At 31.8% G+C, this 23,493-nt stretch overlaps 1 protein-coding gene across 1 annotated transcript in view; it reads right to left on the bottom strand.

The window, feature by feature from the left end:
• Window positions 1–23,493, bottom strand: part of LOC130897334 (discoidin domain-containing receptor 2-like) — a 404,892-nt gene that overhangs the window by 304,502 nt on the left and 76,897 nt on the right. Inside the window, exon 3 of the mRNA XM_057806133.1 lies at window positions 5,756–5,861. Coding sequence (XP_057662116.1) covers window positions 5,756–5,861 — 106 coding nt within the window. The remainder of the gene's footprint in view (window positions 1–5,755; window positions 5,862–23,493) is intronic.

Here is a 23,493-nt window from a genome sequence, read left to right as displayed (position 1 = left end):
ATTATCACAGTGTTCAATAGTCTCAATTAGTTAGAATTCATTTGTGTAATAAAGAAAAAGAAAATTTTAACTTGTAGACGTTAATGGTGTACTACAGAAAGGCGGGTTCTTCCCCATTTATTCACGACTGTTCAATGCATGTTTTTTTTTGAAAATGAATAATTTTTCAAGTCTATGCCAACTAAGACATAATATAAAGGCATATAACTTTAAATCATAATAGTCGTCGGTATAAATAGCCATTTACATTTCCAAAGAAATAATAGAATTTTGCCGTAGAAATAAATACGGTTCTGGATTCCAGGATCGTTAGAAAAGTGCTTTTTGATTTATAAACCAAGAAAATAGGACGCTCGGGCTTGTTTCAGCATATACTCTACTCAGGTTACTATTTTATCTGAAGGTAGAATTTTTTTGTTGAAATATTCTCGAATTAATTTAGTTTTGAAATGGAGCCACAAAAATTTCAATTTATTTTCAGTTGAACTTATTTCAGAAATTTAGGTTGTGGTAGCTCATTATTTATAGGTGATATATGCTTTTTTGGACTAAATGTTGTTACTAATATGACCAAGAAGAATTGATCTTCGATGGATCTAAATTTAAGAACCGATTTTAACAAAATACTTTTTGTTAAGCTTTCCGTAAATTTAAGATGGGTATTACTGAGTTAGGGTATTGCCATAAGTATCTAAAAAGGTCATGGATAGCTGAAAAAAAAAACGTTTCGGCTTCCTCTTTAAAGCTATTAGATAGTGATAGGGGGAGGGATTCGTTTATTGGCAAGAAGTGATCCGATTCCGTGGTCTCAATTTGCCTACTCCACGCAACGAATCACCTCTTTTTGGTTGATTCCAAGGCTCAATATGCCCCTTACTTTGAATTTCACCCAGGAAATGGAAAGCTGAAACAAAAAAAGTAAAAAACAATTAAATATAAGGTAATATACTTATCATCGAGAACACTGAGGACACTAGCACTAACACTGTCGGTCTAGAGCTAACTGGTGAGTTAATTACCTGAACCTTGTAATTATAGGAGACGTATTGGCGAGTTTTGTCTTTTTGAGGCGCATGGGAAGTATATTTTTGGCAGGAGAGGTATTAAATGTGTGGAATTGGGCTTCTCAGGGGATTTTAGAAGAGTTGGTGGATCTGGAGCATAATAAGAAAGCGGATTCAAAAGATGTTCCCAGGTTGACGGCAATATCTGGCTATCTTCACTTGTCTTTAGAAAGTTTGCACGTTTTTCTATTTCGTTAGCTTCTCGAATTATTCTGGACTTGAAAGAGCGAAATGAAGCGAAAATTTTGGTTCAATTGAAATCGATTATGTGTCTGATATGATAGACAACAAGTGTTTCTTCGCCTTGGCGGAAATACATCGATTTGTTTGACCAATGTAGTAATGGGGGTTAATGCACTCCATGGTGTTCATTGGTTATTTCATCTTTGACGGAGAGAGTTTCTGAGCCGTTGGCGATATTCATACCGAATATCTGAAAACGGTAACTTGGTTATCGAAACGCACGTCAAACAGAGTAATCGTGAGTGTTGGTGTAAACAGTGTAATCAGTATAATATATTTTGATTCTAAAAACAAACGTTGTGGTAGTTGTTTTCAGTTTGGCAGATCCATAATCTATAGAAAAATCTTCATAGAAAACGTATGAGACAATCATGAATCAGGGAATAATTTGTCCTCACTTTGTAAGAGTTTATCTGATCGTTGAGTAACCAATGTATTTTTTATCTCAATTCAAACAAAGAATTTTATAAACTATGTTAGGTAATTTATTGGATGGTGTTCTATTTTTGATTTTGATATATTGTTTTAAGTTTCCGAAGGTTAAGAAGTGACCGATTTTATAAAGGTTGAATGTGTATAAATAGGTGAGAATTAGTGTTAGACGGTAAGACAAGTGGTGCCGAAGTGAATATCAGATGTATTATATAGAATTCGTTTCAAAACATGAAGAATATGAGTTTTCACAAACAAAATTTGTAAATTTCATGATATATTGGATTAGAAACTTTAAGGACTCTATTTTTCATCTACCTGATTGAGTTAATTAGAAATGTTGATATCGACAAAAAGTTCGATGAACATAACGATCTTCGGAGGAGATGTAATTCAATATTCATTAAGGTATTATAACCAGGAAAGTAGTTGTTTTCTTCTTTGTAAACCGGCAGACCTTATTTTCGAAATATTAAATTTCAATATCGAAAACGCATTGAAAAGAAACAACATGTATGTATATATCCTCACAGTTCTTCCCCCACGGTATCTTTTTAGACCTTTTACCGCTGTGAGGCCGGATATATTTCCCCTTCTCTTAAAGCGAGTAAATATTGTCTAAGAAACCAAGAATGAACGAGGAAAAGATAAGAAGTACACAGAGGTGGCTTTGACTCGTGAATAGGTTATAAATATGTACACGAAAATATATTGATATGAAAAAGTTTTTATGAGAATTAAGTTTTTAAGTAGTTGTTTCGTTTTTATTCAAAAGACATCCTCAACATAATTTGTACGTATATAATTTGAACTATGAGTATCAACCTCAAAATACTAAATCTAGCTGTTGTTGTCACGTATAACAGATAGATATCACTTTGAACGGTTTTTATTGGTAAGTGGATAAATCCTTTCACCTTATAGAAGAAAATAGACAATATTCTATATATATTTTTTTGACGACGATTTTACTTCAGTATATGAGAATAAAACGTTGAGTTAAGATAAAACAGACATTTTATTTAATCAGAAGTCAGAATTTTCGTTTGCAATTGGTGAAATCAAAGAATTATCTGAACAATTTCCAATTGAACATTTCCAAAAAGATGTTAAGCTGTTCCTTCAAAAGTTTCTCCAGCTATTATCCTATCGGTTTCAATATTACGTAGAAGTCTTTTCTACTAAATTAATTATATATTCAAAACATACGAATTGATATTTTATTGTCTCCTACATCTCTATTTAACATACTCGATAAATCATATGACTGACACACAGATGACACTACTATTGTGAAACCCATATGAGGTTTATGAAGTACAAACTTTCAAAAGACTATGTGTTGAATTTCATGACATTTCGATTAGTCAGAAAATAGTGACAGTCATTTAAGTCAAGCTACTTTAGTTATTTTCAAAACAATTTTGTGTGTTAATTTATCATTGATTTTTGGCAGACAAATATACTGTATAAGCTCAGCAATAGCTTCAAAAATGTTATCCGAACTCTGTTTTATTGAAAAGAACTATTTATTATTGGTTTGATGAATTCAAACGTGGTAGTACAGACACCAATAATGGTGAACGTTCTGGTCGTCCAATTGCGGTGATTACTCCCGAAAACATTAAAAATATCTACAAATTGGTAATATCTAATCGTAAATTGAAATTGCGTGAGATAACTGAGGCAGTAAAGATATCAGAAGACAGTGTGTTTACAATTATTACATTGGATCACGAGAAAGCTTTTTTCGAAGTGGGTGCCGCGTTTACTCACAGCCGATCAAAAACAACAACGTTGTGATGATTCAGAGCAGTGTTTGGACATGTTTCCAGATAATAAATCAGATTTTTGCGTCGATATGTGATAACAGATGGAACTTGGATCCATCACTTCCCTTCAAAATCAAAACGATCATCATTTGAGTGGACTACAGCCGGTGAACCACGTCCGAAGGCACAACCCAGCTGTGAAGATTATGGTTTGAGTATTTTGGGATGTGCATTTAATATTGTTGATCTATTATCTACATAAGGAAGAGACAATCGTTTGAAAGTAAATATCGAAAACAAACGGTTTCATATATGGGAGAAAAAACCACTGTTTCATAATGCAACGATTCACAAATCGATGACAAAGATGGTTAAATTGAACGAATCAGACTTCGAACTGCTTCCTCATCCACCCTATAGTCCAGATCTGGCCCCCAATGACTACAAATTATGAATCTTATTTTATATAAACGATATCAAATGAGATCTATATTTTACCTATATAATTGACGCTTCAGAACGAAGGGCTGTTTGCCATATAACTAAATTGCAAGACCATCTCTGTCTGAATTTAAATTTTGACAAGATCCCTCTTTTTGGAGAAGATTTTATTTTCCGTTACCGCGGGCCACAGACGATAGTAGATTAAATGTTTTGTGTAAAAACTTGGTTACTGCCGATATTCAAATATTTGAATAGCTGTAGAGGCTTTGTATGAAGAGAATAGAAAAGCTCAGAATAAAATTTTAAGCAAGATAGCTGTTTCGTATTTTGTTATTCGACTATAGAAAATAAAGAAGTAGATAAAACATTAAAGGTTAAGAACTTTAATTAAACCATATCGATACCGATCATTTTGATTGCAACAATTTCCTTCATTCAACAATAAAGATACACTAGATTCACAGGATGCATCATATTAAATATATTTTTTACGAAAAAAAAATAGGGAAATATATCAATTCGATATATTTTATAGTAGCTTCCTCCAGTGAAGTGGTAATAGTTGTATATGGGTAACATCAAACAGGAATAGGTAACATCATCCATTCTAAAGCTAGTGCTATAAGAAACAGTAATTGTTGTTTTGCTTTTGGAAAATTTTGTATACCTATATGTAAAATTTCAAATCTCAAATCGTTTCATACTTCTTTGGGGAATCACCTAACACCGCCTTCTAGAAACAGAATTTAATGATACAGCACTATCTATGGATTTAAACATTCATTTTGCTTTATGTTTATCCTAGCTGGTAATAAACTACCTGTCCAAATTCTAACCAAATATCTTCAGTATCATTATAATCAGTTTGGTACTTATTAAATTTTCCATTTAGGTTGTCGTTATGGTCAATTTTACAGGAAAATAATCCTTTAGCTAACTTTTCCTAACCTAATCGAAATATCCAATTTTCGGACACACTTCTAGAGTTTTTTTATAAACGCTGAAGAAAGTTTAAGAAACTATGTAATTATTAGAAGAAGAACCGGAACAGGAAGAATATATAAGAGACGAAATAGAAAATGAGGAGCTCGTGGAGGAGCCAAGTGATCCATAAGAGTGTAAATTTGGAATGAAGAAGAAATCCCAGAGAGATGGACTAATATGTCCAATATTCCAGAAGGGAGATGAAAGTATATGTGAAAATTATAGAGGGATATCACTTCTTGATGTGGTGTCCAAAGTTTTGGCTAAAGTTATGAAAAACAGATTCAATGATTACAAAGAAAGGAGAATACCAAGGAGATAACGGATCTGCCTTCCGCTTCATTGACAGCAGACGATAAGACGTCAACCAGATTACAACCTTCCAACATTTCAAACTGTTATACTACCATGAATATAAATAAATTAAAAAAAATAAAATTTACGTGCCGATTTTGAAAAAATATTCATATTATTGTGCTGTGTAATTAAACGCGGCACTCATAATCTATTCTGCTCGCCTCAGTTCCAAATATTTTCGAAACTGGGCGATATCGAGAGAAAATATAATATGTAAAGAGGTACTAAGGTCTCTTTTTGTCACTTGTCTGATATTTGCTGATATATGAAAAACATACTTTCAATTATGAAAAATTTAAAAATTCTTGAAACGGAATCAAATGCAAAAAATAGTAACATGGTAACGAGAAAGCTGCCAATGAATACCTAAAAAGAAAATACCTAAAAAATGCTACATATACACGAAGTAAAACAAAAGAAAAATTTAAGTTTAGAAATGGGTGTCAATATAGAACTTACCTGGCGTTTTGTGGTCCTACTGATTTAGCCTCATAAGAAGAACTAGCCGATATTGCATGATCAGGTATCCGTCCTTCTTCCATGCCTAGAGCTGCTCGGCATTCACCTGTAGCAATAAATTTTCTTTATAAATGCTATAGAATTATACAAAAGTTTTGAGAAAAATCGTTAATGAGAGAAAATTGTTTTCTATTTAGTCAAAGTGCCAGAAAAAAAGAGTAGGAATCAAAAAGCTAACCTCTATCTGTATAATCTGATTCTAAACAGAAGGTACAAGAAGAACCATAATTTCCAATTTAGCGTTTAACACAATCGAGGTTATTTGATAAATGATTTATCAGTAAAAATAGTAAAAATCTTTACAAGTTTATGTAGTCAAGTATATGTGGCTTTGTAAGCTTGTTTGTAACTCTCCTTTGGACTGACTGCCTTATTACTGTTAGTATATCCCACCACTTTAATTGCTTTCGTTAGCCGAGCGGACAAAAGCGTCAACCTTCGGAGTCGTGAGTTCAAATCCCTTTCACGATGTGAAAGAAATCTGGGTGCTCATCTTGACAGACGTTTAACTTGGCAAAAACATATATTTATGAAAAGGAAACAACTTGGAATTAAATTTAAAAAAATGTATTGGATGATTGGCCGTAAATCTGAACTGACAAACTAGTGTTGTACAAGACTAATTTGGACTCACGGTTTCCACCTGTAGGGGACTGCAATCAATTCCAACCTAGAAATAATGCAACGGTTTCAAAATAGAATATTTCGAGCTATATTAAATGCTCCATGGTGTGTTACATCAGCAACTATAGAAAAAGACCTTCAAGTACCTTCTGTAAAAGAAGTAGTCAAAAGTTGCAGCAGCAGGTACAGTGATTAAAATCAACTGAATCAATATCCTACTTTGGTTAGATTGTAATTATAACTGGAGTCTATAAAAAAAAAGAATTATCATTGCAAATTTTCTTAAACTACTTAAATGTTATTATGTTGTTTGAGAAGAATTTTATATCCGTGCACCCTCTGTTACAGATTTAAAATACTAATGATTGAAACTTGAAGAAAAACATTTTATTCTTAACAATAAATCTGACTAGGAAATGAAAAATAAATATAGTTTAAAAAAACCAAAAAACACGTTTCCATAGCATAGAAAACTAGGAAGCAAAAAAATGTTAAAATAATTTTTAAAATAAATTTGAGACAATAATGAATGAAAAATATTAGTATTATTGTGATAAAAAGTGTAAAGCGATTTCTTCCATATTTCTCGTACATCGAGGCCCCAAAGCTTCTTTTATTTATTCATTTATTATTGTTTTAAGCTTATTTTAAAATTTTTTAACATTTTAGTTTGATGTGCTTCATACGCGTTTTTTTTAATTATATTTATTTCACTCTTCCTCTTTCCACGCAGTATTGGGTCATTGAAAACATTACGTATCTGCTCAATTTTGAACTTAGATCTGACTCTGATAATAGAGGTATGTGGTCATATAATGCAAAAACTGGATAAATTCCTTATTTGTTGAATTAAGCCAGCTATCAACTGCCAACTGTAATGGAATACATAACAAAAATGCCCTTTGGAAATAAAATATTTTGGTTAAAATAGAATATTTCACTACAAATTTTATTGCTGCTGTTTATCACCGATTAATCAACAAATTAGAGAGAGAGAGAGAAATGTTTTATTGTCAAAAATTTCTTAAAACTCACTCAAATGATTGCGGAATGCAGGGAAAGATGATATCGATTTGATTTTAATTGGTAAGTGATTGTGCATTTTTTGCATTGTAAAATATTGAGCCCTTAACTAATTCTTAACTGATATTTGCTCTGATGTATCTTTTTTTTACTATTGAATCACATATATTCTCGGCAATTTTTACACGTTACCTTATTTTGAGACCATAAAATGACGATGTAATCATCAAGTTTGTATTTGGAACTTCCTCTACTTTCTGTTCTAACTTTTAAAATAGTTTGAAACTAAATTCTTTATGAATTTTGCGTTCATCATACTAATTCTTTGACTAATTCCATCAATAAAGTTATTGAGATCGTCCGGGTCATATTCAGTTGTACATACAATCTAAATTCGCAGTTGATTAATTTCAACTACCTGGAGTTAGCAAGTTTTCCGGCGTTTTGTAAAAAGTATTATGAGTAATGGTATACATTGAATGTATTTCAACAGTAGCAATTACCTACAAGTTTGAATTCATTCCAACTTGTCAATCTGATACTATAAACGTTTTAAAATGATCGTGTATGCAGTGTCTGCAAGTTGGAAAGAAAGTGTCACATCAGCTAACAAAATGTTTAAATTCAAGATCTCAATGCCAAGATTATTATTACAGATACAGGGTCTATAATTATGAATCTGATACCAAAATTCAGAGTTTTTAGTGCAAGACGAAAGTGGAACATCAAATTCAAAGTAATTGTTTTCTTCTGCGACTGTAGGAAGAGCTGCAAATTCCGAATTGCAAACGGGGGTACAGTATCGCCTGCAAAATGATGTAAGAATGAAACGACATGAAAAATACACCGACGATTTAGTTGAATCCCTTGAGTGTTTGGACGCTAGAAGTCTTCTTATTTTTTCGCATCCGCATCAGCAAATTTGGTGCACCTTCTTACAGAATATAAAGAATGTACTGAAAGGAAACCATTTCATATATTGAAAAGGCTACGACAGAGTCGATGGAAGCATTCTGAAATATCGTACTACTACACTAACTGTTAATTTGAAAGTGATTAATTCATCATACTCAATCATTCAAAATAAAATGGAATGCCCACAATAAATAATGAAACGACCAATATGATCACTTCCATCGGAACCTTCTCTCTGCATTCTTGTTCGAACAATTCGTCATTTGTTCTACTACTTTAATCTGATCTAATGATTACAGTCGGCGTCGACAACCTGTTCTACCGATAATCGAGTTGTAAGTTAAAAGCAGTTACTCAAAACCAATGGTCCATTAAACAATAAAGATTATAAATACAACAATCGCTTGTGTGTCGGCGTGTAATCAAAAGACAGGTTATATCCGCCGCAAGCTGTGATATTTTGATTATATTGAACACAAAGTGTATTAAAATATTCCTGACTTAGAAGGGATGTGAATAGAATGCACATGACAATGATTACAAACATATCTATTATTTAAAATAATACATACATGTAGTTTCTGCATTTGATTATAGGGAATATAGATACTTCGATAGATTCGTATAAATTGGAAGCATAATTCCGTATATAATTGGAACAACGCACCTGCTGCTCCATATAACTACGCCTTAAGTGTAAAATAGTATACGAGATGTCCTAGTTCGTCTGTTTTCACTCACTTTACTTAATTCTGCAGCTTTTCTACATTTTCAGGTGTAAGAGTTGAATAATTACGTGGGCTCCTTTTTCCACAGCAGTTTCCATTTTCTCCTATCTTCTGTCTTTTGTTCAATTTTCTTCAATCTTATTCCTCGATTTTCCCTTGATATCTTATTATTTTCTGTCCAGCTCCTCCTCGGCCTTCCTTTATTTTTTCTGTACATATTCTCCTTATAATTCATTCTTCTCTCATTCTCATAACATGGCCAAACCATCTCAATTGTCCTTCTTCTTTTTTGGATTGGTCTTCAATTCAAATTGTCTCTTATCGTGTTATTCTTTATTTTGTCGTATCTTAATTTATTATCTATTTTCCTTAAAAATCTCATTTTGTTTTGGAATTTTCTTTTTGGCTAGAAACTATGTCTCAATTGCATTTAAGAATCTTCCTACTGACCGGTTCTCTCATTTATGTCTTGTTACATTCTTCCATCTTGTGTTAGTGTCGTGCCAAGGTACTTGAAGCTTTTGACCTGCTCTATATTTGATTCTTATAAGTTAATCTTATGTAGCTTTTCCTTTTGGCGTATCATTGACTTTTTTCGTATATTTTAATATTCATTCAAGTTTGAATTCAAGGTTTTCTCCTCTCCTGCCATTATTACCATGTTATCTGCGTACAGCATCTCCGATATTTTAATGTCTTCCATTTTCCAATGTCCGACTGTTTAATTTGTCTTTTTGTTCCTTCATCTAACAATATGGTAAATAATAATGCTTCACACCTTTTCTGGCTTCGAAGCTATTTGATACTGCTTACCTAATTACATAGTTTTGCGTCTGTTTATTTAAAACGTTTACTCCAGTTATGAGTTTTTCTTCTATATCTCTGTTTTCTAGAAGTTCCCATTCCTATTGACTCTATCAAAAGCTGTTCATTAGTAATGCGATTCCTCTATAATTTTTACAGTTTCTTATGTTTCCTTTCTTGTATATTGGTGTCATTTTCCAAATTTTTCGGCGCTTATTCTGTATCATATATTTTGTTCAGTATGATTTTTAGTATCTCTGTTATTTCTCTTTCTGTGGCTTTTAATATGTCTGTCGTTATTTGGCCTATTTCTGGTACCTTCATTTTCTGTATTGCCTGTTGTATATTTCAACTTTGTTCTCTTTGTTTCTGTCTCATTTATATTCGTTCCTATCCGATCTCTAAAATATTGTCTCCATCTTCCCATGATATCATCTTAGTTTGTTCTTATATCTCTTTGTGTATCTTTTATATTGATGAGTGGGTTCTTATCATGATTACTTGTTCTTCTGGTGTTTTTAATGGCACCAAAGAATAGGTTTTGATTTTCCTTGTAGACGTTAGTCATGTTCTCTCCAAATTCTCGCCATGACTTTTGTGTGATTGTTCTTTAACTAATCTCTTAACTTCTATTCATTCTTTTTTGTATTTTTCGTCTGATTGTGCTTTGGATGTTAGGTATCTCCACCATATTTGTAGTTTTTTAATTTCATCTTTTATGGTCTCTGACCACCAACTTTTTCTCTTATGTTGCTTGCTAACTATTGACGTTGCACATTTTTTTCCGCTGCATGTATTATTATATTTCTAAACTTTCTCTTGATGTATTTAATTTTTCCTCTTATCTTTTCTTGTTATCTCATTTTATTCGTAGTTTCTAATTTATAACATCTGATGTTTTTATCCACTGTTTTCTTCTGTGCTCTTCTGTCTGTTTGTAATTTTCATTCCGTTTTATTTTCATCACCAGTTGGTAATGGTCATACCCAATTTATGGACCTCTCCATATACTTTCTAGGAAGAAATCTATTATTGTTTTCTCTTGTCTACTTATTTCTTCTCTTGTTATTTTATGAATCTTTTGATGTTGAAAGTGTGTATTTGTGATTACAAGACAAAACTATTACTATTTTAATATTTTTATACGTTTTTGTCTTTTGTGTTCTCGTGATAAGACTCGAATACCGGGTTATTTATCGACGTCCATACACTCAACTATTCTATGCGATTCAAAACTCAACTCATCTATTTTTAATTGTAATAAATATAATTACTACTCTTAACAAACTTTTGGAAATGAGTTGGAGAATTATTGAATCATTTTCAAGTTACAAAATTTATTATATTCAAAATCATGATGATCAATATTTGTCAGTTGAATGATGCTCTGTTTTTAGAAGCTTTTAACGTGGATTAATTTCCTATACGGAGTTGTTGATCGAGGCATTAGATAGTGACTTGCCCACTTAGCAAACTAATAATAATTTTTCTTAATATTGCGCAATTAAGATCCTCCTTCACAATCACTTCTATCATTACAAACCAAATCATGTTCTCATATTTCACTAATAATTTATTTAGCATTTTCAATTTTGATGTGTTGACAATTCCATACAAATTTAGACATATTTAGTTTTGTCACAGTCGTTAATATTTCAAATAATTCCGTTTCCCATTAACATATGGAATTGAATTAGAATTAGTGAGGGTATCGAATATTTATGTCACGTACATTTACCAAAAGATTAAACTAATATGGGGACATAATTCTGATTATTGTACTACAAATTCAAAACAGAATAAGCGTCAATGTTATGTAATTTTGAATTATGAAACGTAGGAAAAAGTAGACATAATTTCTTCATGTTTGGGGCCTCGGATTTCGTAAATGCCAATATTAATAACGACGATAGTGTAAGCTATGAATCCTTGATATATTGGTATATCTTTTGAGACCAAAATACCACTAAATGTAGCTTTCTATGTTATTCAGTATTCAATGGGCAATTAATCTACTGATGTACCAGGAAATGGAAACTTGCCAAGCGTTCAAAACTTCTTGAGTTAACATCACAACTCTTCAGAGTCTTAGCAATTAACAACACTATTTCAACACTTGAAATGTTGAATGGGCATAAGTGATCAGACGTAGATATTTTCTCTTTCTTACAAAGGGTATAATTAAATTGAAGTAACTTTTAATAGATAAAAAATTATGACGAATTATCTCAAATATGGAATCCTAGAAATATCAATTTCCATCTTCTAACACACAATTCTAGCGGATAAAAAGTCAGTTTATTAGTTTATATACATATAAAGTCTTTGTAATAGTAACCCATTTGTCAATGAGGTGGTCCAGTCGCTGTTAACAGTTACAAAGTTCAAATCCAAAAGGAGTAGAAGTCATAGTAAAATCGAAAGATAAAAACCCTGAGGCGACACATCGATGTTGCCGTCGTACTGTTGGGATTAACTACTTATGTCTCAGACTTTCTATGGTTCTCGTCATTTAGATAAAAAACTAAGAAAGAGAAACTAAACTAAAAGTTTCCGTAAACATGCTCGACGGGTCCAGTGGTGAGCATAATCAATACATGATATTTAATATTGTCACATTACCACAGACTGTGAACTCGCAATATTAGTTGATCGGAAAATCTGAATTCGCGAAGAATTATTTCGATTATAATCTGTCTGATATAAGCCCTTGAACAAATGGAATTGACAATTGCGATCTCTACTTCAGGAATTCAATTTGCTATCATTCTAGATAATAACAATTGTAGAGATTGACAGGTGAAGTATAATCAACCTGACGAAAGATTCTTCTCGTGGGTTTCCTGAGTTTTGATATTGAAAATATTGTTTCAGTTGGGAACAATTAAACATAGAAAGCAACCAATTTTTGATTTGGAATTAGTTACCATTACTAAGACTTTTTTGTCTTGTGTTGATATTCCATATTCCAGTTGATTCCATATTTTTTTGACTAAGTGAAATTTATTGTTTATAAAGGATTTATATCGTTCTAAATTCCACGCCGTTCATATTTTGCTCGAATTTGGATAATAAATATTCTCGTTTAGTTCAAAAAGCGGCGATACGAAATATGTAGAAAAAGACACCACAGTTATCTAAAAGAAAACATGATAATATACTTCGATGAATGCATAACATCACACAAACGTGTGTTTTTTCTGCAAACGCTAACAATCGATGGTTTGAAAACATTATTAATAGCTTCTGTGAAAAGTCACATTTCTGATAACAATTTTGATGAAGTAATACACGTATAATCAAAGTAAGATTGGCGTTAAATTGAAACAGCTATAATATGTCGTGAATTCCTAACATACGCAGAGTCTCTCTCTCTCCCTCTGTATATCAGAGCATTTACATAGTGGAATTGTGGCAAAATTAAACACCAATGTGTACTAACTCTAATATATTTCCGAGCTTTCGAATACGTATCTATTCATCGTCTGGGAAATAAATTACATATGGTTAAAGCACAATTTGAAAATATCTATAAAAGTACAACAATAATATTTTTTTTATAATACTTTTATACATATTCTAATACTTTTATACACATTTTGATAGAAACCGATCAAAGCTTGACGTTATATCTTCATATATCTTGATAAAGACTGCAATAGGTCCAAACATGAGGATTTTATCTGTTTTCAATCAGTTTTGATCAAAGAAGACCTAAATTCATATAATTTATCAAAAAATCGAGAGCACTATTACTGCCGGTCTTAAATTAACTGGCGCTTAGACGGCATCAAATTTACTGAAATTTATTAAACAATGATCAGTCAAAAATTGTGTGGGGTACTAAAATGTCTCACTGGGTTTGAAATAAAACTAGGAGTTTTTCATTTTCTCATATTTTACAATTTTATTCACAAATTCTTGGCAATGTGATATTGTTTTCTTCTGTCAGTTTCGCAAACTTCACAAACCCCAATAGGCGTAAGGAGAGTGGTCCATAGAAATAACGATAAGTTCAGAATAAGTAAGATTTTTTTAGTCCTCTCAAATCCGTGAGTTGAATAAACATCACCATAGAATAGATAACTAATGTATTTCTTATTTTTTCTATAATTTCTATTCGTGGAGTCAATTAATAAGCACTGCTTGTTAGAGAAACGGATATAAAAAAACAAACATCAAACGAATTCCGCTATTGATAAAAATTAAGTAGCGCGCCGCCGCCGAATTTTAGAATTTCAATACAGCCAGTTAGGATCGACTCTAGGGCGGAGAGACATTGATAATATTACTAATAACAATAATGATGATTTAGTTCTCCGGTCAACTTGTATTTGGGTTAAGGTACCAGTTTTATTTTTTAACATGAGAATTTCAGAGAATTCAATTACAATTTTGTTTTTAAGTTCTATTGGCATTATATTCATTTACATTGAACCCTGTGGGGCAGACATTAATTAGTTATTAAAATAAAAATTGATGATAAACAATACAGTTGAATGTTTACTTTCAAATAATTTCACTATACTGAAGTTATTGGTCAAATTAGAACTCAATTCTAAAATATTTGCTGATAACACAGTCATATTCTCTTTTTTTGCTTTAGTGGAAATCCAATGGAATCAGTTAATTTGAAGTCATCTGATTGAAGATAACCAATCAGTACAACATTATCCAGAAAACAAATACCATGGGCTTTAATATTTCAAAATGTCACGATTTGGATACCAAAAAAATACAGTAAAAAATGTGCGAAAAGCATTTATAGACTTTTGCAATGATAATATCAATTAGATGGAAATTGGGCGTCAGAAGAATTGACGTCGATTTTAAAGGATTGGGCTGTGAACATGAGAAGTAAAGATGGTACAGAGTTTAAAGAAACTATGGTCAAAACATCTAGAAGTAACAAGTAAGCTGTTACAAGATAAATGTTATAAATAAATGAAAGTTATTGATGACCCATTCAAAAGTGTTGTAATTCAACAAGCGCGAGCTGCCTATGATACTATACAACGAAAGCTACAATCAGATCCCTGTAAAAAGAAATAAAATTCGACAGCATTAAGTTCTGAAGAAATGAGGAAAATCATAAATTCATGGAATGAAAATACACCTGAAGGGCTGCAATGGAAACTGTATCACATAGCTTGGCGTGGTGGAGAAGCTACTGCTCCCTTGACTTTTTGTATCGAAGTAAACAACGATGGTTCAGTAACAAATCGAGTCGAACAAAACCTTTTATTCAGCAATTCTTGCCAAGGTGGTTCGAGAATGTGTACTGAAAAGAAAACGACAGCAACGTTTATCCTGTCAGATTATTTAAAAATGTCGTTTAAAAGGGGCCCAAATATTAAAAGCCATAGTATGATAATATGCCCATTGGATTGGCTTAAATACCAAGAAAAAAATTACTAATCACTTGAATAGATCGACTGCGGTTAATCGATTGGTCAAAAGTAGGGTACAAGAGCGAAAGTTTATAGAAATTACGGGTCACAACAATATTAACTCAATAAAACCTATTTGAATATTGACGATGAACATCATAATAAAATTATTAGCAGCAGTCGTATTGGAAATACATCTTTATCAACATCAATAGTTGTTTCAAAAAATTCAACTTTCTGAAGCTTGTTGCTTAAAGACAACATATCACCGCCTACGGCGTCGGTCTACTTTAAAGCAACAAACTTCCTAAATCTATTAATAAATTTTTTCGAACAATTATTGAAAACAGTAGTTTAGTACATAAGAGAAAAACAAACTCCACGAAGAACCATCATATATTATTTCTACAATGCACATACCTAAAAACAGTTTAATACTCATGCATTTACATTGAATGTAAAAAGACATGAAAAAAAATTAAAGTCAAGTCGAGCTGCAATGGTGAATAGTAGAGGATTCGTTGGTTTTAATAGAAAATAATCTACTACCCTATAAGGCAAAATTGGCGATTACACAAAAACCCAATCAAAGATATTACTCGATCCTTTTTATATCACAAATCAAACGCTATATGACGACCTCAATATAATAAAAGTCACGGAAATCAATTTCGAGAAGGTCATTAATTATATAAATTATATTTCATAGTTCACTTATATTTCTAATTATTTCTACTCTGTGTGTTTTCTTCTCTAATACATCTTTGTGCGCCAAAGAGGTCATAAAATTTCTCATCGAATTGTATCATCTTATCTATTTAATTTTTCATTTCCTCTTTAGTATTTGATATGTTTTTCTTCTCAGGGTGATTTTGACGATAGGTGCATTATAATTTCTCTTCCTATTTTTTTCTACACCATATTTAACATTATTGCATTGTTTGTTTTGGATAGTTATCCATTTCTTTTCTTCTTCACATTACAAAATTCATCGATTTATCAGCTTTCTTCTCCATGGTTGTTTTTGAGATTTTTATCTACCTCGAGTAGCCACAACGCCCACTAAATAAATGCGACGAATATTTACGAGGCCAATCCCTTAATTTTGTAAATTCAAAAACATTTTTCAAATTATTTCAATAAAAGAGAAAAGAGAGCCATATAATTGTACTTTAGAGAATTTATTACGTCAATTAATCATTAAATATCAACTGCTATATGTTACCTCAATGTTCAAATTATCTACGAATACCTAAACACCGTCAGAGATTAATTGAATCTGCTATAATGGCTCATAAACGCGATCTTGCGTGCAAATCGCCACACTATTGCCTACAAAATAAATCTCAAGTCCCATCCGTAGCAATGAAACTAAAACATACGTTTCGAATGGGCAGATATCACCGTATCAGGGGGTGTTTGTACCCCTAAAAGCAAGTCTGAGGGTACAAGGGCATATGAAAAGCTATAAATTAATTAGGGTCTATTCAGCTGTGTATATAGGAAGCTCAGATACAATTTCGGAATTATAGGGCTAGGAACATAAGGATGGTATAACATTTGATACATTATTTCTGTTAGGTATTGTTTTAGACGATTGCTATATACAATCTGAATTGATGGAAGTAAATAACATGTGAGAAAGTTATGTTTTGATCCTAGATTGTTATAGTTCTTCCAATATCAATCGCAGAAGACAAATATGCGAGGAACAATCAATATTTCATCTAACAAATCGTCAGTCCACGTGGACTCATCATCTCCACTGTTTACCAATGAAAACATCGAATGGTAAACATAAATGCATTTCTATTGGCCGGAAGCTGTCGGAAGGCCAAACATAATATAATCGGAGCGGAAAAAAGAAAGCTCATAAGTAGGAAGAAACCTATAATATACCCTTAACAAACTGAATTAATGTCAAAGTTTTATAAAGAGATTGAAAATGTCGTGCATGACAATATGCCACAAATCGGTATTTTGAAGAAGGATAATAATACATGAGAGACAGGTTTTGTCAGTAACTGAGAAAAATACATTTGATCCTTTAGATAATAACGAAGATTCAGAAAATGATAAAACGAGTACCTTATAAATAAAGAAAATAAGATGCGTTAGGCAATTTGTTGAAGAAGAAATAGAGAGAAGCTCCTTTTATAAGTTGCCCTCAATTTTTCTCGAGCCGCAGACTATCACTTTGAGAATCTAGAAACCAAACCAAAAAGATAAATAAGAATAAAGAGTTCTTAATTGCTGTGTTGAAATTTTTACAACTAAGGTCAGAATCATGAAAGACATTACAGAAATAGAGTTTTGAATACAGCTATCAAAAAAGCAATAGAAACCGTTGGATCAAAATAAAAGAGATATTTCAAAATCAGATAAGAAAATAAAAATTAGGCCTCGACATCCACTAAATAAAAATATGCACATTTACCATACATTGGCCAAACATCTTAGGTTTTAACATAAGTATAATTGAGCAGATTGTATTTTTATACCATGTTATTCATACATTTAATAACAGATAATATTGTGATAAACAAAACCTATATTCACCTTTCCGAAGCAGAATCCAAGACAATACTGATTCTAGAATATTCAACATTTTTTATAATCTTTGGAGAAAACCCTTTTAAAAAGTTTCTCGATACAACAACCAATTAAAAACCTCAAGACATTGTGTCTTTTATTAGGGCATTTATTCGGAAGCACGAAAAGGCATTTAACATTTGTTTGAATATCAAGATTCTGCTTCTATTGAAACGATTTTCATGATGGAAAGAGTGTTTGAATTGAGAGAAAGTTTCTATTGATGTCGATATCTTAATAATTTGTGTTTCTAAATCGTCTTGATTTTAGGTCTTTTCTGATTTAAATTTATTTTTTTAAGACATGTGAAAATTTCACGTTTCGACTACTGAAAAGGTCTAAGAAACGAGAAATTAAAGAAATTTATCTCAATAATCGAACTCTAGTTTTCGACAGCAATCAAAGCTACATTTATTTTTACAGTAGATTCCCACTGGAAACAATAATTGGTTTTACTTGTACAGCTGCCATACATATTTTAAATATATTTTACTTGATTCCATTCGAATCTTCAAATCAAAGTGACGACACAATTATTATACACACAAAATACTGAATTTTGGAAAAAATATATTTATTTTTCAACGTAATCTCCTTATTTCGATACCCTTTTTATAATAAAAATCGTCAAGCTTCTTAAAATAGCTATTAACATCTTAATTATTGGAAAACCTTGATTCACCGAGCCATTTTTTTAAGTCTGGGAACAGAAAATAATTCGAGGGGGCTGAAACTGGCAAATAGGGTGCATGAGGTGGCAATTCAAACTTTAATTCAATAATTTTTGCCATTGCATATGAAGTATGTGTGTGCTGGTGCATTGTCTTGATGAAACAACACTTTCTTCTTAGCCAAATGCGGCCATTTTTTGCTTGATCCATTCGCTTAAGCGTTGCAATATAATCGTACAATATTCGCTGTTCATATTTTTTCCTTTTTCAAGGTGGTCAATGAAAATTATTCAACACACATCTTAAAAAACCGACGCCATGACCTTGCCTGCAGATGAAACGAGCCTACTTTGGAGCCGGTTCTCCCTTTTCAGTCCATTGTTTTGATTGTTTTTTTATATCAAGTGTGAAGTGACGGACCTATGTTCCATCCATGATTATGAAACAGCGCAAAAATTCAACTCTATTTCTATAAAACATCGCCAAACACTCTGGTTTTGTTCCATTGTGAGGTAACGCGGCACCCAACTTCTGCACAGCTTTCTGAAATGCCTACTATGTCTGTTAGCTCGCGTATTTTTCAGTCTACGATCATTGCAGTACCGCTTTGTGGATTTTCTTCAACATTTCTGGAGTCTTCACCTGTTTTGGTCGATTACTGCGATGCAGATCTTCGTACAGCCTCGTTCAAACTCTGCTACCCAATGTTTTACTTTTAAGTGATAACGAAGGATCAGTTTCACCCAGAGTGGAATATAGTTCAGCTTTTATATTGGTTGGACTAAGACCTTTCAAATAAAAGTATTGTATCCCATAACGGATATCAATCAACAGATACTAAACAACGTGGAGTCCTCAAATTTGAAACATATGCTAGAGAGATTGTATACTTTCTAGTACAGTAGTTTTTAAGGCCAGGTACTTCTGGAACTATTCTCGTACAAAGAAGAAGCGAAAAATATAATATGTGTACAATAGCGAGTCACCAGAATTTTATAAAAACATAAAGGCGTAGCGAATAGTTCCTCCGGACGAAAATTCAGGAACACCTACCAATGTATTTCTGAGATCAAGATTTAACTTATTTTGTTACTCATTATTCTCATTTTTTGTTGATAATAGGGGATATTGTTCATATAAATTCACGTCTATAGTATAGTCAGTAAATATCCCCAGAAGATTAACCGTCTCCAATAATAAAACAATAAATTGCAACTATCACTTGTTTTATGGATTTTATTAACTTTATATCTAATTCAAGTCAGATTGCAACTAAAGATATGATCCTATCTGTATCTGAGTAGAGTCACGATTCATTTTGGCGGATAGTTATGTGCTAGAAGGAAAATTTTCATGGTTATTTTACATTCGTAACATTATAATTATAGAGATCAAGTTTCTGAACTGATTTGCAACAAAAAAGGAGCCGAGCTTCAAGTTTATCGACTTGAATACCTATTACCAACACTTTTAGAACCGATTTAGTGTAATTTGTTTTTCGTATCACGTATTTCTTGAAGATTAAAATGGCTATAATCATCCAATATATTATTAAGACACTTCACACACCATCTTCAGAGAAGTGCTTCAATTAACTATACCAATTTTCAGTGTTTATATAATTTGCATTGAATAAACGATGAACGATGAGTAATTACAGGTATCTCATAAAAAATAGAAGTTTTAATGAGGTGTTAATAAGCGGAAGCATCAAAAAACGCCGAGATGTCGACATATCTGAAGATTTATCACGAAAAGGAAAAAATCAAATTCTAGTTGTCAAAAAACCAAACTTATTGTTGAGTTACAGCGGATCATGTTTTAATGTAGGAAAAGCGTATACTTTTAATAATTCAAATCATAATATATAAAAACGTGCATGGAATTTTTTGCTCAAATTCTTTATGTCCTTTTAACTAGTAATTTATTTTTTCAATATATACGTATGTAGACATTCTTTTTTATTAACATTTCATTCTGCTTCAAAATTTTTTGTATTTTCAAAATTTAACACATGTTTTTTAGTTTTTAATCTATTTTACAAGTATTGTAATGTTTCTCTCAAGTTTCCAAGAATCTGGAAACTTGGAAATGATAAAAAACTAACGACTGTGAAAATGATTTGTTGTGGACTCTCCATTTGAGTGTCCTATCTGTTCCAGATGTTCTAATTATAATCCAGGTTAAAGTAACGGACTTGTCCTCATGAAGAAAAAGACTTTTCCAAAGAATAAAGTTTTGTTTGTATAACCTGTTGATTCACGAACTATTTCTGAAGTTGAGTCAGTACCATTGAGCTCAATGGAATGTAATTACTATGAAAAATTGATGTACTGAAAACATTGAACATAACAAGGAGCGGGTTGCACAATCAGAATACAAAAAAGTAAACACAATGTTTAAAATAAGAAATAAAAATTCAAGTTAGATGATTAATAGACAAAATTGTATTTACTAATAAACATTCCACACTTTCATCCAACGCCTCTGGACAGATTAATTTGCATATATTTTTTTTTCAAGGTAAAAATAATAATTAATATAGTTTGTCAGTTTGCGAGTAGATTAACAATGTAATTTAAATTCGCATGTTCAATAGAGCTCATTTAGTTGTTATGAACTAGCGACAGGAAGAATGTGGTTCTGAAATCGTGCTCGAACGATATAAATTTAATTTTTTCAGTAACACGAAATATTGTGCTCAAGTTTCAATCTATTTTGCAACAAAAATTTGTATGAATGCATAACAAAATCTCCATGACAACAAAAGTAGTTCACCAAACTGGATTATTAAACCCAAATATGGTGATGTTTATTTATTGTAATGTTTTTCTTGTTAATTTTTACGATTTTATATACACTGTCTTTTACGTTCTTAATTTATTTAAATACCTTACACTACACTTAACTAATTTATCTAATTTACTTATCACTATCAATTAACTAACTTGAATAATTTGCTTAAATTCTTCGATTACTTTCTATTTCGGTCTGTTCACTACGACTATTTAATATAAATTAACTAAATTGTACTACACAAACTTCCAAAAGAATTATCAAAGCTTTTAGAAAATAAAGAAACAAAATAATTAAATAAATAGACCTTCCTAGAAATTAGTCAAAAGAAACAATGTAAGTAAACCGCCTGCTATCATAAAAAACATCCAACGGACTCCGTAGTTTATAAAAAGTATGTCAAAGGCGTCGCACGCGCCTTCACCTCATTTTAGAATTCCACTACATCTAGACAGGACCGGCTCCAGAACGAAGACGCGTTCGTAACATTATTATAGAAAACTTGTAACAGTTTCACATAAATAGAATTTATAAAAAAATACTTTGCCTAATTCCATCCAAATTTTCACTTTCTTGGGCTATATTTCCCGTTATATTTCTCATAATTGGGGCATACGTAGTGTGATCCATGAATTCTTAGCCTAACATAGAAAAGGAGGTCATATGTAAAAAGAACTGATTATTTTTCAATATATTCTCCCTTCATTTCCATACACTTTTGAGAACGTCTGACAAAAGTTTTCACTCCTTAACTCGGTATTCAGCTTTACAAAGAAAAAATAGTTGGACGGAGCATGATCAGGGTTATACGGTGGATGTTTTCAATCTCTCTAAAGCCACATCATCCGTTACAATTAATTGGATTATATTTTCGTGGTCCTCGCAGCAAACATCAAAAATCGTTGATCAAAATCTACTTCAATGTTTTCTGTAGTAGTCACTGTCACAGGGCTTTTCTCACGTGGGTCATCTTCTAATGATCCTCGTCGTGTTAATCCTTCTTTCATCAAAAATTTTGTGAAAGAGCGAAACTCACTTTCAGACAATTATCAAAACCACTTCTACGATACAACAAAATTAATCTAAGTAGCAAGTTGAAACTTTGTGTGAAGCTTGTTGAGACTTGTTACTAAAGCTTCCATGAAGATTTTTACGATTGTTCTCTATTTACTGTATGAGGCCAAGAACTTACTAGGTATATCTGGTACTAACACCTATATTTCGAGGCAAAATGATTATCCCACAAAAAGAAAATAACTAAAATTCCATTTCCGGACCAAGCAATTCAAGTGTGTATGCAATACCTGCAAATCCCGTTTAAGGTATCTCTCCCTAAGTCTTTGCTAACTAGTTTATGAGTGTTTTCGTAGTGGGAGTGTGTAAAATCAAATACCAAGTGTACTATTACTAATATATTTCCGACTTTCGAACTAAGCGCATTGATTCTGAATCAATACACTTGATATTTCTATCAATTTGAAAATTGAATTTTGGGGTTGATGAATCTAATGTTTTTTAAGAGATATTACAATATTTTTCACACCGCAATTCTTAATTAATTGATTCCCAAACGATGAATACATTCGGAATATATTAGAGTTGGTACATTTTGGTGTTTAATTTCGCCACAATCCCACAACGAAAATACTCTTATATCTACCACCATACACAAAGCATAAGAATTTTTAATATACCTATATTTCAATATACCGTGCATTGGTTTGAAAATATAGGTTATGAAATTATATGTGCATGCACAACCTGTTAATTTAAGAGATTACATCGTAGCTCAAAAGTTTCAATTCCCTAGATTTTATCATTTTTTAAGTGTGCATGATTTGACGCCATAAAATAACAAGGACAAAGTAACATGCATGCTTTATTTTCCGATTGTTATCTTGACAACAAAGAAAATTAAATATTATAGAGCTTACACATACACTTCCATGTCGCAGAATTGCTATTAAAATCAAACAAAAATCAATTGCGAATATACAATTATTTCTTAAACTTTCTATGTATTCAATATCACTACAGTTGTGGTCAGTACTCCAATTTATTAAAAAGCAAATGTTGAAAATTGATGGTAACATAATATCAAAGAAATTCATATGTTAGTAATCACAGAAATAGTT

This window comes from Diorhabda carinulata, chromosome 8 (assembly GCF_026250575.1).
Source record: "Diorhabda carinulata isolate Delta chromosome 8, icDioCari1.1, whole genome shotgun sequence".
Lineage (NCBI taxonomy): Eukaryota > Metazoa > Arthropoda > Insecta > Coleoptera > Chrysomelidae > Diorhabda > Diorhabda carinulata.
The sequence above is the reverse complement of the archived record's forward strand: the minus strand, read 5'-3'. Positions and strand labels throughout refer to the sequence as shown.